We start from the raw sequence: 14685 nt of genomic DNA on the forward strand, positions 1-14685 counted from the left end.
CGCGCTGCCGGTCGGCCTGTGTGCAGGCAGGGCCCGCGCGGGCCTCCGCGTTCGGTGTCGCTTGGCCGGCGGGGAGGTGACGGGGACCCGCGCAGGCGGCCATGACCCAGGCAGAGAAAGGCGAAGCGGAGAACGGGAAGGACAAGGAGCGGGACAAGGAGCGGGAGCAGCGCGGAGCCAAGCGGCCCATCGTCCCCGCCGCCGTGCCCGAGTCCCTGCAGGAGGTGAGCCCCGCCGGGCAGGTTAGACCGCCCGGCCCATCGCCCTGCTGCAGCTCCCCAGCCCGAGTCACCCCAGCCCGCTGCCCTCGGGGCGCGGCTCCCCTCCTCCCTTCCTCCCCCAGCCCCTTCTCCCCTCGGGGCGCGGCTCCCCTCCTCCTCCCGCCCCAGCCCCCTCTCCCCTCATGTAGCTCATCCCTTCCGCCCCACAACACTGCACATCACTCCGCTGTCTGATCAGGTCTTTCTCCCCTGACGGCTGTTCCTTTCTCCTCTCCGCGTCTCGCTGCTCTCCCCTTGCTGCCCCCAGCGCGCCCCCCACTTTCTGCACGAGCAGCTCTCTTCTTTCTCCTCGCATTGCCCCTTCCCCGCTGAACAGGTGCTGCACCTTGTGCTAGCTGTGCCCCCTTCCCCTTGGCAGCTGCACCCTCCGCAGGGAAGACCCCTGAGACGGAAGGGAAAGGGGCTGCCCTGTGAATCCAAAGAGATTCCTTGTTGCCCTCTCTGGCCAGGACAGAGGAGTCGCAAAGGCAGCTGAATCATCTCACTGTAAAGTTCTTCTTTTTAATCTTGTCTAGTTTGGAAGAACTTTGAACTGTGCTAGTTGATTATTTTTCCCTTCTCAAAGACTTTCCTCCCATGTGGGAACAGAGCAGGCATCTCTTTTTCTATGGTACCTGGGGTACTTCAAAACATGTGCTGGGGACATCCTCAGAACTGTTTTCAGAGTAGCAGCCGTGTCCGGTCCCTCTTAGTCCTCAGAACTGTGTAATTGGCATTGTTGATCTTATCCATGTTAAATCCGGAGCAAATATAAGTTTAAAGCATCAGATGTAGAGTCGTTTTGAGATATTAAAAGTTTAGCATCTGCCTGCATTACACACACTTTGGCATCCTGAGACAAAATTTTCCTTTTGTACACTAGTGTGAAGCATTTTGTGAGTATCCCAGCTCGCTGCCTTTTTCCACCCAAGACTTGCATTTCAGTGGTTTTGTATGTATATAGATTAAGCACTTTGAAATCCTTTGGGATAAAAGGCACTACTTTATAATGTACATTTATAACAACAGGGAGGGGGTTCATTTGTAGAAGGTGGCATTTCAGGGAGAAGTGACTGTAAACTCAGGAAGATATTAGGCAATTATAGGCAGAAGTGGACTACACTTATGGACATGCATGTAGTATACTACTGTGTATTTCAATGTTTCCAGCAAATACAAAGCAACTTCATTGTTGTGATACATCCTGGATCAACAACTCTGAGAATTGGGAGAGCCACTGACACGCTTCCTGTTAGTACTCCCCATATCATTGCAAGAAGACAGAAACATCAAGGACAGCCTGTATACAAAGATAGTTGGCTCCTAAGAGATGGACTCAATGTAAGTGCCATGTTGTTCAGAAATTGTAACAATTCAAGGCCAGCTAAAATTGACTATTGGTTGTGAATTGTGGGTTTCGTATTTTCCCTGTTGTTAAATTCAAACATACTTTTCCGAAGAAACACCATGGTTGTTTAAAACTAATATCAAAAGAATGAAAGAAAAGACCGCTCAGTAAAAATTGTGACTAAACAACAAAGAAAATATATTAATAGGCATTTAGGTGAAATTGTTATTACTGGTGGTCAAGGTTACTGTTGGTATAAGCAGGTGCCACTCTACTGAAGTTAACAGAATTGCACAATTTATGCAGTTTGAGCACCTCTACTTGTTCTGAACGCATTAAATGAAAGAATCATATGCACACATTACAAGCTCTTTAACGGATCTTCCTATTTGCTCCCATCACACATTACATTCATGTTTTGGGAATGGTGGTTGGAGTGGAATAAAGTTAAAATCTGATGATTTCATTTGCAGCATATTCAAAATGAAGTTTGTAATTTATTTAATACATTACGCAGTATAATCTCTCCTAAGAATATGATTGAGCAAATTTAGTTTAAATAATTTAAATGTACACAGTGATATTTATAATTTGAGTCTTTCATGTAAATTAATTCACCAAATTAGCATCTTCAATATTTTTACATTTTATTTTCTGAACAGAGCATTACTTAGCTCCCTCCTCCTCCCGTGTAGACCAGGCCTAAGTCGGTCTAAGTTACGCAACTTCAGCTATGAAAATAGCGTAGCTGAAGTGAATGTACTTACCGCGGTGTCTTTGCTACGGTAGGTCGACTACTGACGCTCCCCCGTCGACTCTGCCTATGCTTCTCGCGCCGGTGGAGTACCAGAGTCAACGGGAAAGCGCTCGGTGGTCGATTTATCGCGTCTTCACTAGAGTTAATGGAAAGACTCTAATTGACTTCAGTTGTGTGTTTGGGCTTGTGAAACAAATGTGTGTTTTCCAAAAGTCATTGTACATTCACCATACTTGCATTCTCATCATCTCTTGTCATTTAATCGCTATAGGGATCTCACATATTTTACTGACTATCAGCTTCAGTATTCATTGTACAGAGTTTACCTGTACACCTCTACCCCGCTATAACGCGGCCCGACATAACACGGGTTCGCATATAGCGCGGTAGCAGCGGGGCTCCAGCGGCGCTTTAAAGGGTCCAGGGCTCCGGCTGCCGCGGGGAGCCCCGGGCCCTTTAAAACACCGCTGGAGCCCTGCCGCCCCTACCCCGGGGCTGCGGCAGCGGGGCTTGGGTGGCGCTTTAAAGGGTCCAGGGCTCCGGCTGCCGCGGGGAGTCCCGGGCCCTTTAAATCACCGCTGGAACCCTGCTGCTGCTACCCCGGGACTGCGGCAGCGGGGCTCCTCCGGCGCTTTAAAGGGTCTGGGGCTCTGGCTGCTGCGGGGAGCCCCGGGCCCTTTAAATCACCGCTGGAGCCCTGCCGCCCCTACCCCGGCAGTGGGTCTCCGCCGGTGATTTAAAGGGCCTGGGGCTCCCCAAATCACCGCTGGAGCCCTGCCGCCCCTACCCCAATATAACGGCATTTCACCTATAATGCGGTAGGGATTTTTGGCTTCCCACGACCACGTTATATCGGGGTTGAGGTGTATTTTGGAAGAGAGCTTTTTATGCTGTATGTGATTTTTTTTGTTTGTTTTTGTTTAGAAACCTGAAAGTACTGAGCAAAGACAAAATGGCCTTAAAATGGTGGATCAAGCAATATGGTCCAAAAAGATGTCAAATGGTGCAAGGCGTATACCAGTGTCACCTGATCAGGTAACTCATTCATAATTGTTTGTTAAATTGTTCTGTTATACAGTAGTTCAATTTGATATATTCTAAAGGGTAAAAGGAGAGCAGTTCATGCAACAGTAAGCAACAGATGTGCCTTGGCCATACAGAAGAGGAAAGTGCATTCTCAAAATGAGCCTTCAATATATTTTTCCACTTGTGCATAAAAGATGATTGGCCAAATATTTCTTAATAATGCATGACTTAATTTACATTACAGGCCCGATCATACAACAGACAGATGCGACCGGCTATTCTAGATCACAGCTCTGGGAACAAATGGACAAATACGTCCCATCATCCTGAGTATCTGGTAGGAGAAGAGGTAGGAATTCACTTTTCCTTTGAAACAAGGTGCTGATAGCGTCCTTTAATGCAAATATTTAAATTCACAATTTGATATACACCTCTACCCCAATATAACATGACCCGATATAACACGAATTCGGATATAACGTGGTAAAGCAGCTCTCCGGGCGGGCGGGGCTGCACACTCTGGTGGATCAAAGCAAGTTCGATATAACGCAGTTTCACCTATAACGCGGTAAGATTTTTTGGCTCCTGAGGACAGCGTTATATTGAGGTAGAGGTGTAATATGTATCAAAAGGCAAGTTATCCTAAATATTCAAACAGTAGATAATGATGAAATCTCTAGCTGGAGGGAAGGGGAGAATACTCCCAAAGAGGCTACATGACCATTTAGTGTCATTTAACATGACATGAAAGTTCCCTAACCTGGAAAAAAATTAGAGTAAACTGTAGTTCTTTTAAGAATCCTTTTCCTACGTTGTTTTTTCCTCATACAAATAAAACATCAATGATTAACGCAAGAAACTTTTTAGTTAGTTGTTAATAAAAGCAATAGGTCAGATCCTCAGCTAGTGTGTAAATTAGCATTTCTTCATCGACTAAATGAAACTGTCCAATTGTGTGTAGTGTACAGAAAAGGCAAGAAATCAGTGACCAGATCAGCACAAGGCATCATATGCCACATAATTTGTTCATTGATTATTTCAATACTTCAGAGTGTTTTATTAAGCACTGTTTTTCTCTCTAATCTGGTTTAATACTTGAAATATGTTACCAACCACTCCATGGGATTATTTCTATTGTTATGCGTATTCAGATGATTTCTAGTTTCAGATCTTTAACCACTTACCCATTTTTTTCCTATTCTGTATTGGATTGTCCAATCATGTTCCCATTGCTGTAGTTGGAAAGGTCTTTCCATTTGAGAAGAGGTTACTTTTTAAAAGTATTGCAGTAGTGTGTAGGGGCCCCGATCCTGGATCAGGGCCACATTGTGCACTGTGTGTGTGCAATCTGTTGAATCAGCTACCGAACAGAACAGATTGTTAGCATTAATTATTAACCTTTCTTTCTCTTTTCTCTTCAGGCGCTATATGTTAATCCTTTAGATTGTTATAATATTCATTGGCCTATCCGAAGAGGACAGTTAAACCTTCACCCAGGGCCTGGCGGCTCCCTTACTGCAGTACTAGCAGATCTTGAAGTTATCTGGTCGCACGTAATACAAAAATATTTGGAAATACCACTGAAAGACTTAAAGGTGAGCTTGTGGTCACTTTCTGTTCAGCTGAGTAAGTTATTTTAACTCCATCTCTTGCATTGTCCGGAGGGTTCCAGAGGGTGTCAACTAAAGAGACACCTAAGATATCTTACTCTTGCCGCTGACAGTGTTCTCTCTCAACCTTTTGGTAAATTCTGTCCCTGAGCATGCATAGCTCCCATGGACTTTACTTGGAGTTCTGTGCACTTATCTGAGGGCAACATTTGGTACTGAAACTTTAAAAGTAAGTTGGATTGTCTTTGAAAATTCAAATTAATAAAATATTTCACTTCATTGTTCTGTGTTCATAGGTTGATTAGAGTTGTTAAGGGACTGAGGTCTAGAGTCACAGAATCTAAGGCCAGAAGGAACCACCAGATCATCTACTCTGACCTGCACATCACAGGCCACCAACAGCACATCCAGGCTAAACCTGCTTAATTGTTCTTATTGAGCAGGTGGCTTTTCTTGTGTCTGCCATGTTATTGCATGAAATGTTTTTAAACATTTCTTAAGCTCCTATAAATACAGACATTTGATACCACATTGAACTGAATTTTTAAATGATGAAAATAAATGTTTTTTTACATAACCACTCTTTCTCCAATTGTTCTGCTTCTTCTCAGTGCCTTTACATCTGTATTTTTTCAGTAGCGTACCATGGGGCATCTAGCATTCTAGCATATATGAAGGAATTGTTTTGAACTCTACATTGATTTGAAGGCTGCCCTTAATTTGCTTTTGTCCTCAGTATTACAGATGCATTTTACTAATACCAGACATCTATAATAAACAACATGTGAAAGAACTCGTACATATGATCCTAATGAAGATGGGCTTTTCAGGTAAAAGTGAATAAGTGCGCATTTAATATTAATTTGTATAGCTTAAGGATTTTTTTAAAGGCATCTGATTTCTGAGCCAGACGCACTTTCTATTCTGAGACTGGTACCCCTGGCCTCTTGCCAGTCACTATTGCAATTCCTGTCTCTCTTGGCAGGGCTAAGTAGTGAGCCAGCATTAGGGCAAGTTACTCATGCTCTTCGTTTACTTGTTAAAAGACCAAACTGATCACTTCAGGTGAGGCTTGCTCCCCACCAACCTACACAAAGTAAATCATAAAGCAGCTCTTGAATTGGGATATCTTGCATGGTAACAGACTGATGTCTGAAGCCTCAGTGCCTTCTTATTGCTGTTGCATTTTAGTGATTGGTGAAGTGTCAGTGCAAAGAATGTTGAGATCCTTCAGGGTTTCAAATAAAGGGTCTATATAAATGCAAGGTGCTGTTATTCTCCTTTTCACTGATGGATTGTACAAAAGTAGTATCTGGATGACCTAAATATTTACACTCGAAGCAGGAGATGATTTAAAAAAAATATTTATAAAGTAAAATACATTGATTTTTGAACTGTTGAACTGTTGAATTGTTTGCTCTTCAATATTTTTTCCCCTAGTTTGAAAGTCCTTTCTTTTTATAGGAAATAGGGACATTTAATTCCCTTTCTGTTCATAAAGCTAACAAACTTTCTATATAATGTGGTGGGTTTTTTTTGTTTTTGTTTTTTGTTTTGTTTTGTTTTTTTGAAAGTCCAAGACTCACTTTTTGTGTCATATTATATTTTGTTTATTAGAGTCCACATAGCACTGGCAGTGTAAATTGCTGTATGAACAGAGTGCTTAAGTTTAAACTTATCAAACAGTCCTTGCAGGAGCCAGAAAGTCCACTTCTGTGTTAAGCACTTAAAACTCTTAAATAGATTTGAAAGATCAAAAGAGAGGCTTAGAAAGTGGAAACAAATAAGTTATACAATAGTTAACATACTAAATGATGATAAAATGTGGTTAGTTGCAAGCCATTAGAGCAGGGGTTCTCAAACGGAGGGGTCGTGACCCCTCAGGGGCTTGCAAGGTTATTACATGGAGGGTTGCGAGCTGTCAGCCTTCACCTCCAGCATTTATAATAGTGTTAAATATAAAAAACCGTGGTTTTAATTTATAAGGGGGGGGTCGCACTCATAGGTTTGCTGTGTGAAAGGGGTCGCTAATACTAAAGTTTAAGAGCCACTGCATTAAGCATATATATATATATATATATTATATATCTCCTTGTGTGCCTTTTATGTTTAATATCCTTTATTGTTTATTATTCCTGAGCATTCTCACAGCAACAAATAGTTTCCTCTTCCTTGCTGGACACCAGTAGTATGAACTTGCTTAGCCTTTTCTGTATCTGATAAAGAAAATTCATAAGATAAAAGGAAGGGATGTTCTATCTGAAAGGTTTATGTAGGTGGGAGGAAAACAACCAGCAAAAGAAATACATGTATATGAATGAAATTGATTTGCTGTTTCTTTTTAATATGAAATAGCCAGTTAGGTCCCTTCGGCACTTTACAGGTGTTTTCTAACTCAGACCTGTAGCTTTTGGTTGGAAGGTCTTACTCTTAGGGTTGCATACCCTAATGAGGAGAATACTACATGTTTAATGGTATGTGGAAAGAAAAAATGTTCGTTCTTTGACTTTAAAGGCTTATGTCGACATTGTTGTGCATACAGGAAAAAGTAGCAACATACAAGAAGCTGACACACATTTCTTCAATTCTTCCAAACTTTCCTCCTGTTCCTCTAAGCCTGTTTGGTGACAAAGTTTAAAAAAAATTAAAGCCTCAATTTTTAGCTTTTCTTTGGCTAAGTCTGACGGATTAAACAGTGTACGTGAGGGTGCATGAGTATGAAACACTGGAAAGTTATAGAAGTTAAAATATTATCAACATCTCCACTTGAGGGTGCCATTTCCTAAACATTAACTCAGTGTTGCGCTGAACTAATTACTGAATGTAACTACTAAACTCCGTGTCTTCTATTTAAAAGACCTACATTTAAATTTAGTCCTTATATATTGTTCTACAAACTACTTTCCTAAAATGAGGAATTCTCTTCCTTCAGAGTTCAGAAGAAGGGGATTTGAAGGGAGTCTTTGTTTAGTACTCTTCAAGTGAAAGTGTATGGCGGGGGTGTAAACATGAAGAAAATGTTTGTGAGGGTTGAAAGTGGGTTGAAGGGGATGCACAGAAGCATGGTATCAAACCTTGTTTATCCATTTAAAGAACTTACTCAAAACTTAAAAAGGAAACGACTGGATTAAAACCAAAAATGTGAGAAAAATGCCTTCTCTGTGTGACATGGGGGCCCATTGGTGGCTCACTACTCTGTGTCAGCAACTCTTGTCAGGCCTGACATACTCAGTATACGCCAACTCACTGTTGTCATAATCTCTGTCTAAAAGGTGTCATGTGAGGTGTATGCAAACTGATAACATGCTGATTATAAGACTTATAAATACATACTAGAATTTTATGTTCTTAAAATGTGTTTGGCAAGCAATGTATAAACCTAGTCAGCCTTAAACAAAGGAATGAATATTTGTATGTCTGACCAGCCTGATCGTCAGGAAGGGACAAGGAAGGTACATTTACAAACAAGATAAACATAGCCATCAAATTAGCAAGTGGGTTAGATAGCCTTTTAACTATCACAATGAGAGGAGAAGACTGCAAAAATTAACAGCTCCCTGGTGGATACAGCAAGCGGAGCCCCCAGCGTGGCTTCTTGCCTCCTGAAGCAAGGTTATTGAATTTTGGAAAATATAAGCAAGGACAGAGAGCCATTTTAGCATCCATCACTTGAGGGAGGGAAAGGGCCAGAGTTCGTGAAATCACAGAACTTTGGTCTTTCAGGTAAGAGGGCTGAAGTCTCTGGGATCTGAGTATAGGTGAGAAAACTGCTTAGGCAAAGATTGTAACTTGCTGAAATTGTTTGTTTTTAGAAGCATTTTTACTTTTGTTTATTTGTAATCATTTCTATCCTTATTCCTATTTGATTTCACTTAAACCTATGACTTTTTGTTAGCAAATGTTTTACTATAAACCAGTGCAGTGCTTTGATTGAAATAAGTTTCTCGAACCCCAGTTAAAGTAATGAGCTGCTGTTTACTTTCTTTTTAAAGGAGCTGAAAACTTAACTTCTGTGACTATTCCAGGAGAGGTGGACACCACAGGGCAGACAGTTTTGGGGGAATGTTGGGCTCACCCTGCAAAAAGTAACTGGGCGGTGGAAGCCAAGGTGTGACCTGCATGCTTGTAGGCTGGCTGTTGGTCTCAGGGCTGTGAACCACAGCAGCTTAGCACTTAAGGCACTCAGAGTTGCAGGACAGTTGGTGACATGACCCTCTACTGGTCTGGGTTGAACCTCAAAGTGTCACAGCCTGCTACTGGTAATTGAAGCCCTTTAATACCCGCTACAAAATTAAGGTTGATGTTAGGTCCAGATTCTTTCCGAAACCCATAAAAGCAAGGAAACTTTCAATGTAGACGTCCACTTCGCCCTTAATTTATCTTTCCTAAAGGCTTAAAAGATCTCTTCACCAGTGGGAAGGTGAAAACTTTTCCTGGCAAATGTGGCTATTTTGTACAATTTAAACTTTCAATACAGGATTAGGACCTCAGTGTTAGTTTTTGGGTAGTAGATTTTTAAAATATATGTGTGTTTACTTTAAATGTCTGGAGCTTGGTTTAAAACCAGACTTAATCTTCCTCTCATATTTTTAGGTATAGTGGTCCATCAGGAGTCTGTCTGTGCTACTTTTGGAAGTGGCTTAGGTAGTGCGTGTATAGTAGATGTAGGGGATCAGAAGACAAGTGTTTGCTGTGTGGAGGATGGAGTTTCACACCGTAACACCCGGTAATTTTTTCTTTATGAGCAAAATTACTGCAAAACCACTAAAGAGGGTGAGGTGGAGATGTTTTATCTTACATTACTTGTTTTTAAAGTAAAAAAGATTTATTAGTAGATCTGCATAAGGGCAACACCTTATTCATGTAGTTAATTGTTTTTTGGTTTAATACTTAGGACTTTCACAACAGAAGCATCCCATTCTACTATATGATCCGTATTAGAGAGTTTTTGCTTCTGTAAAGAGAGCAGGAGCTGGCCCTGGCCCTATGTGAACAATATTGTCCATGTTCGTTTTTAGGCTGATACATAATGTTAGCTCTGGGCAAAGTGAATAAATTAACGTTCATCTATTTCTCTCTTTTTTTTAAGGTTGTGCCTTGCATATGGTGGATCTGATGTATCAAGGTGTTTTTACTGGCTTATGCAGCGAGCTGGGTTTCCTTACAGGGATTGTCAGTTAGCTAATAAAATGGACTGCCTTCTCCTTCAGCACTTAAAAGAGACATTTTGTCATTTAGACCAGGTGGGGAAAAAGTCTTAAGCTTAAGTTGTTGATTCTACATGACAGTTTTTGGAACAATGATTATCTTGTCTTCCTGAGTTGCGTGAGGATTTGCTTGTGCATTATTAGTAATTAATTAATTCCCCGTTAATATAAAGTATACTTAAAAGGTTTCTAATGTTAGTATCCAGTTGTAGCATCAAATGACCTTGCTATATTTGTGCATAAAACCTTTCACTGTCGTATAACCATGATACCAGGCAGTTATTACATGAATGCTTGCATTTAGATACAAAATATTTGCACATATATATCTCAAAAGGTGTTTGCCATTTCTACATTTAAGAAATCAACAAAAGTTTAAAACACTTCCAACTCCACATGTTTTTCCTGGAGTTCAAAAACACAAGCAGAGATTTTCCTTTGAAAAGATGGAGGGGTTGGTGTAGACACTTTACAACTTAGATTTATGGCTCTGATAACACACATTCCATTCTTTTTTTTTACACTTTGGCCTGTACTTAAAACATGCATGTCTGACATGGTTTGTCTTCTTGATATTGCTTGTCTTTGAGAGATGGAAGCACAAACCTTTAGGAATTTCTTTGATTAGCTTTAATATTTTGTAACATCTCTAACTAAACATATTCATTGTTATGTTTCCAAACATTCTGGCTATAACATACTTGTAGCTATGGCTTAATTTTCAGTAAAGGTGCAAACAAGTTTGTAATGTCCTAATTAAAAATAAGTTAAAATAATTTTATTAATATAATTTTTGCATCACTATTGAGGGCTCCCCACAGCAAGCTTCTTGCTGAGCTCCTTCCATATGGTTCAGTTAATCCTCTGGGTTGTTGAGTCGCGTAGTTCCCATGTTAGGCCCCAGTCCTACAACAGGTTCCGCTAACATGGGATTCCACTACCCAAGCACAGCCATGTTGACTTGAGTGGGAATCTGCATGCAGAAAAGGCTGCATTAGCAGATCCTGTTGCAGGAAAAAGGCTTTGGAAAACAGGAAATGCAAACAAAATTCAGATTCATAAGTGAGTTTCATTATTTGTTTTTGTCTTGATGAATACAAGTAAAAAGCTTTGAGAGAGTAATCTTAATTGATTACCTTTGTTGCCATATTCCATTAAAAATAGGATATTTCTGGACTGCAAGACCATGAGTTCCAGATTCGTCATCCAGACTCTCCAGCCTTATTATACCAGTTCCGATTAGGGGATGAAAAACTACAGGTAAATTCAAAATGTGTGTGCACAGTAATAAAACCTTGTGACAAAGTCAGGCCGGACAGGTGCAAGAGGGTACTTAAAGGCCGATATATTAGCCCTAGAATGTTAAAGGCCCTTTTTCCTATAAGCGGAGAAGGGGTTACCTCAGTTCAATTAGGGATACCTGAATCCAATTAAGGGTTGTCTGAGGCCTTTAAAAACCCTTCTTCTGGGGAGAGCAGCAGGGGAATAGGCTGTTCCAGGATGAGAGGCTGTGCTTCTTCCCATAGGGGAAACAGCCAAACCTGAGTGCCTCCTAGGGGAAAGACTGGCACCCCAGGGCAACCAACTGGACGACACCTTGCCCCAGCGAGGGGGGCAGCGAAAGGTACCCCCCTAGGGTTTTTGTTCAGGAGACTGTTTCCTTTTGTTTGGTGGAGAATCACCCCTTAGGCCGACCCTCAGGCCTGCCCTGAAAATACGACCAAGGGAGCACAGAACGGGGAAGGCAAACCCTGGCTGAGTGGGGCTGATTACCCCAGGCCCGCCATCATGACAGGGGGAAACACTAAGTCTGGCAAGAGAAAAGAGGTGCCTTGCCACAACTTCAAGAATGGCCATACTGGGTCAAACCAATGGACCATCTAGCCCAGCATCCTGTCTTCTGACAGTGGCCAATGCCAGGTGCTTCCTAGGGAATGAACGGAACAGATAATCATCACGTGATCCATCCCCTGTCTCCCATTCCCAGCTTCTGGCAATAATGTACTGAGTTTGCATATCTGTCACTACCCTCCCACAGCATATGCCCCATTGCCCAGTACTCCATAGAATGCCTTACTAAGCTGCTGCTTACTGTGTCACATTTTACTGGATGTACCCTACAAAGGTTGAATGCTTTAACAGTACTTATGGGCACTTTGTTAAAAGCTGTTAAAATCTATTTGCTATAGATAGGAGCATCTCTAATGCATCACTGGTGACCACCTCATTATCTGACATGTCCTCCTATCTGTGGACCTACATCCTATACTTGATAAATGTTGAGATATCAGGTTTTTTTTCCTCTCTCTCTACTGTGACTTTTTGTAATACACTTGCAATGCTGATGAATACTAGTTGATAGTCTGATACCACATTTAAAATATATATAATATGCGTGCGTACGTACGTGTGTTTGTGTTTTTGTAATGGTTTACAACTCGGTTTAAAGAGGACTCAGATACTTCTCCCTGTTAAAAGGCTATTTGAAACAAAGTAGTAATCTGTTGATTCTGAGGCATGAGACACTTTACAGTTGTAAATCCATTGAAAAATATTAGGCTATATTTTAAAAAGAATATTTGGTTAATGGACAAACATTGAACTTGAAAAATATTTGTTTAAACAGAAGATTGTATTAAACTTTTTCATCTTTCACTACCCAGGCTCCGATGGCTCTGTTTTATCCAGCAACTTTTGGAATTGTTGGGCAGAAAATGACATCTTTGCAACACAGGTCACAAGGTGACCCAGAGGATCCTCATGATGAACATTATCTATTAGCTACCCAAAGTAAACAAGAGCAGGTGTGTTAATGTTTAGTTTTCACAGAAAACCATTTACCCAGGAGTTAATATAATTATTACCCCTGTGTGTTTCTCCCACCATTGAAAAGAAGCCATCTCTAAGTTGAGAGATGTCAGCTGTTCTGTGTCCAAAGCATTACAGAACAGGTTTTAGGCAGGGAAGTGAAGAATAACTTGTCCACTAGAGACAACAGAGGCAGCTTATGTAGGCCAAAATGTAATTGCCCATCTTAGAATTTGGCCAGAACACTGAAGCTAACGCAGTTTTGCAGAAATTGCCATGGAGTTTTTACCAACTACACCTACTCAGGATCTCTGTCTTTACATCTCATCTGAAAGGCAGTGCCTTTAGCATGCTTTGTAATAATTATAGAAGGTTAGTTTTGTAATTATATGCTAAATGTCACTCTTGGCCTGAGTAATGGAGACATTCAGCACATCTTTTTGTAGTAAATGAAATCTCTCATAATTTGCATTTCTTTTTCACAAAGACTTATTAAAAAACCTGTTTACAGTGAATTATGAATAATTTAAATTATACAGCACTTGGAGCACTTCATAAATATTAAGTAATGGGAATAATTAAAAATGTGCACAAATCCTTTAACTACTGTAAAACTTATATGGGGTAAAAAAATTAACTGATTTGTAACAGGCAAATGTATAGGATTTTGTCTCAATTTAAGGCGAATCTACAGAGTTTTTGTACGATTAAAACTATATGGGTTTAGAAAATGTAATGGGAATAATGACTTGTCTACACTTGAAACACTACAGTGGCATAGCTGCAGCACTGCAGTCCAGACACTATCTATGCTAACGAGAGGGGTTCTCCTGTCATTGTAGGTCAGGGGTCGGCAACCTTTCAGAAGTGGTGTGCTGAGACTTCATTTATTCACTCTAATTTAAGTTTTGCGTGCAAGTACTATATTTTAACATTTTTAGAAGATCTCTTTTTATAAGTCTATAATATATAACTAAACTATAGTTGTATGTAAAGTAAATAAGGTTTTTAAAATGTTTAAGAAGTTTCATTTAAAATTAAATTAAAATGCAGAGCCCCCCTGGACCAGTGGCCAGGACCCGGGCAGTGTGAGTGCCACTGAAAATCAGCTCGCGTGCCATGCCATAGGTTACCTACCCCTGGTGTAGGTAATCCACCTTCCCGAGAGGCAGTAGTGAGGTCGACAGGAGAATTCATCCATCGACCAAGCACTGGCTACATGGGGCCTTCGGTCTGTTTAACTGTGTCACAAAGCTGACCTAGTTTTCTAGTGTAGACCAGGCCTAAATTAAACTGATATAAGCACCTCTTATACAAGTATAACTGTATCCACCCTAAGGGGTTATACTGCTTTAACTATGTGTAGATAAGCCCCCATAGATAAAATTTCTATATTTGTGGAAACTACATTATGACTTTATGCTATGATACCCATTTGAAATGTTTGATGGACTTCAAAAATGAGGTGGTTTTTTTTTTTTTTTTAAAGTTGTGGTTTAGAATAATACTTGTATGGGGTGGAAATGCAACATTCAACATTTCTTTTCGGTAAGCTAAAGAGAAGCAAAAGAAAAATTAGTGCTATATTATTTGAGTCATTAGAACACTGTTCCTATGCCAAAGCAACCTGCGAGGATTTGAAATTAATTTTTTTAATTAATAAAATTAA

The 14685-nt window shown here is 40.7% G+C and overlaps 1 protein-coding gene across 1 annotated transcript in view; it reads left to right on the forward strand.

Annotated features, from left to right (window-relative positions):
- Window positions 1-14685, forward strand: part of ACTR8 (actin related protein 8) — an 18313-nt gene continuing 3628 nt past the window's right edge. Inside the window, exons 1-10 of the mRNA XM_024221118.3 lie at window positions 1-224; window positions 1431-1601; window positions 3290-3400; window positions 3636-3740; window positions 4813-4986; window positions 5738-5831; window positions 9595-9727; window positions 10091-10244; window positions 11373-11468; window positions 12872-13012. Of these exons, the coding sequence (XP_024076886.1) occupies window positions 102-224; window positions 1431-1601; window positions 3290-3400; window positions 3636-3740; window positions 4813-4986; window positions 5738-5831; window positions 9595-9727; window positions 10091-10244; window positions 11373-11468; window positions 12872-13012 (1302 nt within the window). The 5' untranslated portion in view covers window positions 1-101. The remainder of the gene's footprint in view (window positions 225-1430; window positions 1602-3289; window positions 3401-3635; window positions 3741-4812; window positions 4987-5737; window positions 5832-9594; window positions 9728-10090; window positions 10245-11372; window positions 11469-12871; window positions 13013-14685) is intronic.

This window comes from Terrapene carolina, unplaced genomic scaffold, assembly GCF_002925995.2.
Source record: "Terrapene carolina triunguis isolate 2854851 unplaced genomic scaffold, T_m_triunguis-2.0 Scaffold89, whole genome shotgun sequence".
Classification (NCBI taxonomy): Eukaryota; Metazoa; Chordata; order Testudines; family Emydidae; genus Terrapene; species Terrapene triunguis.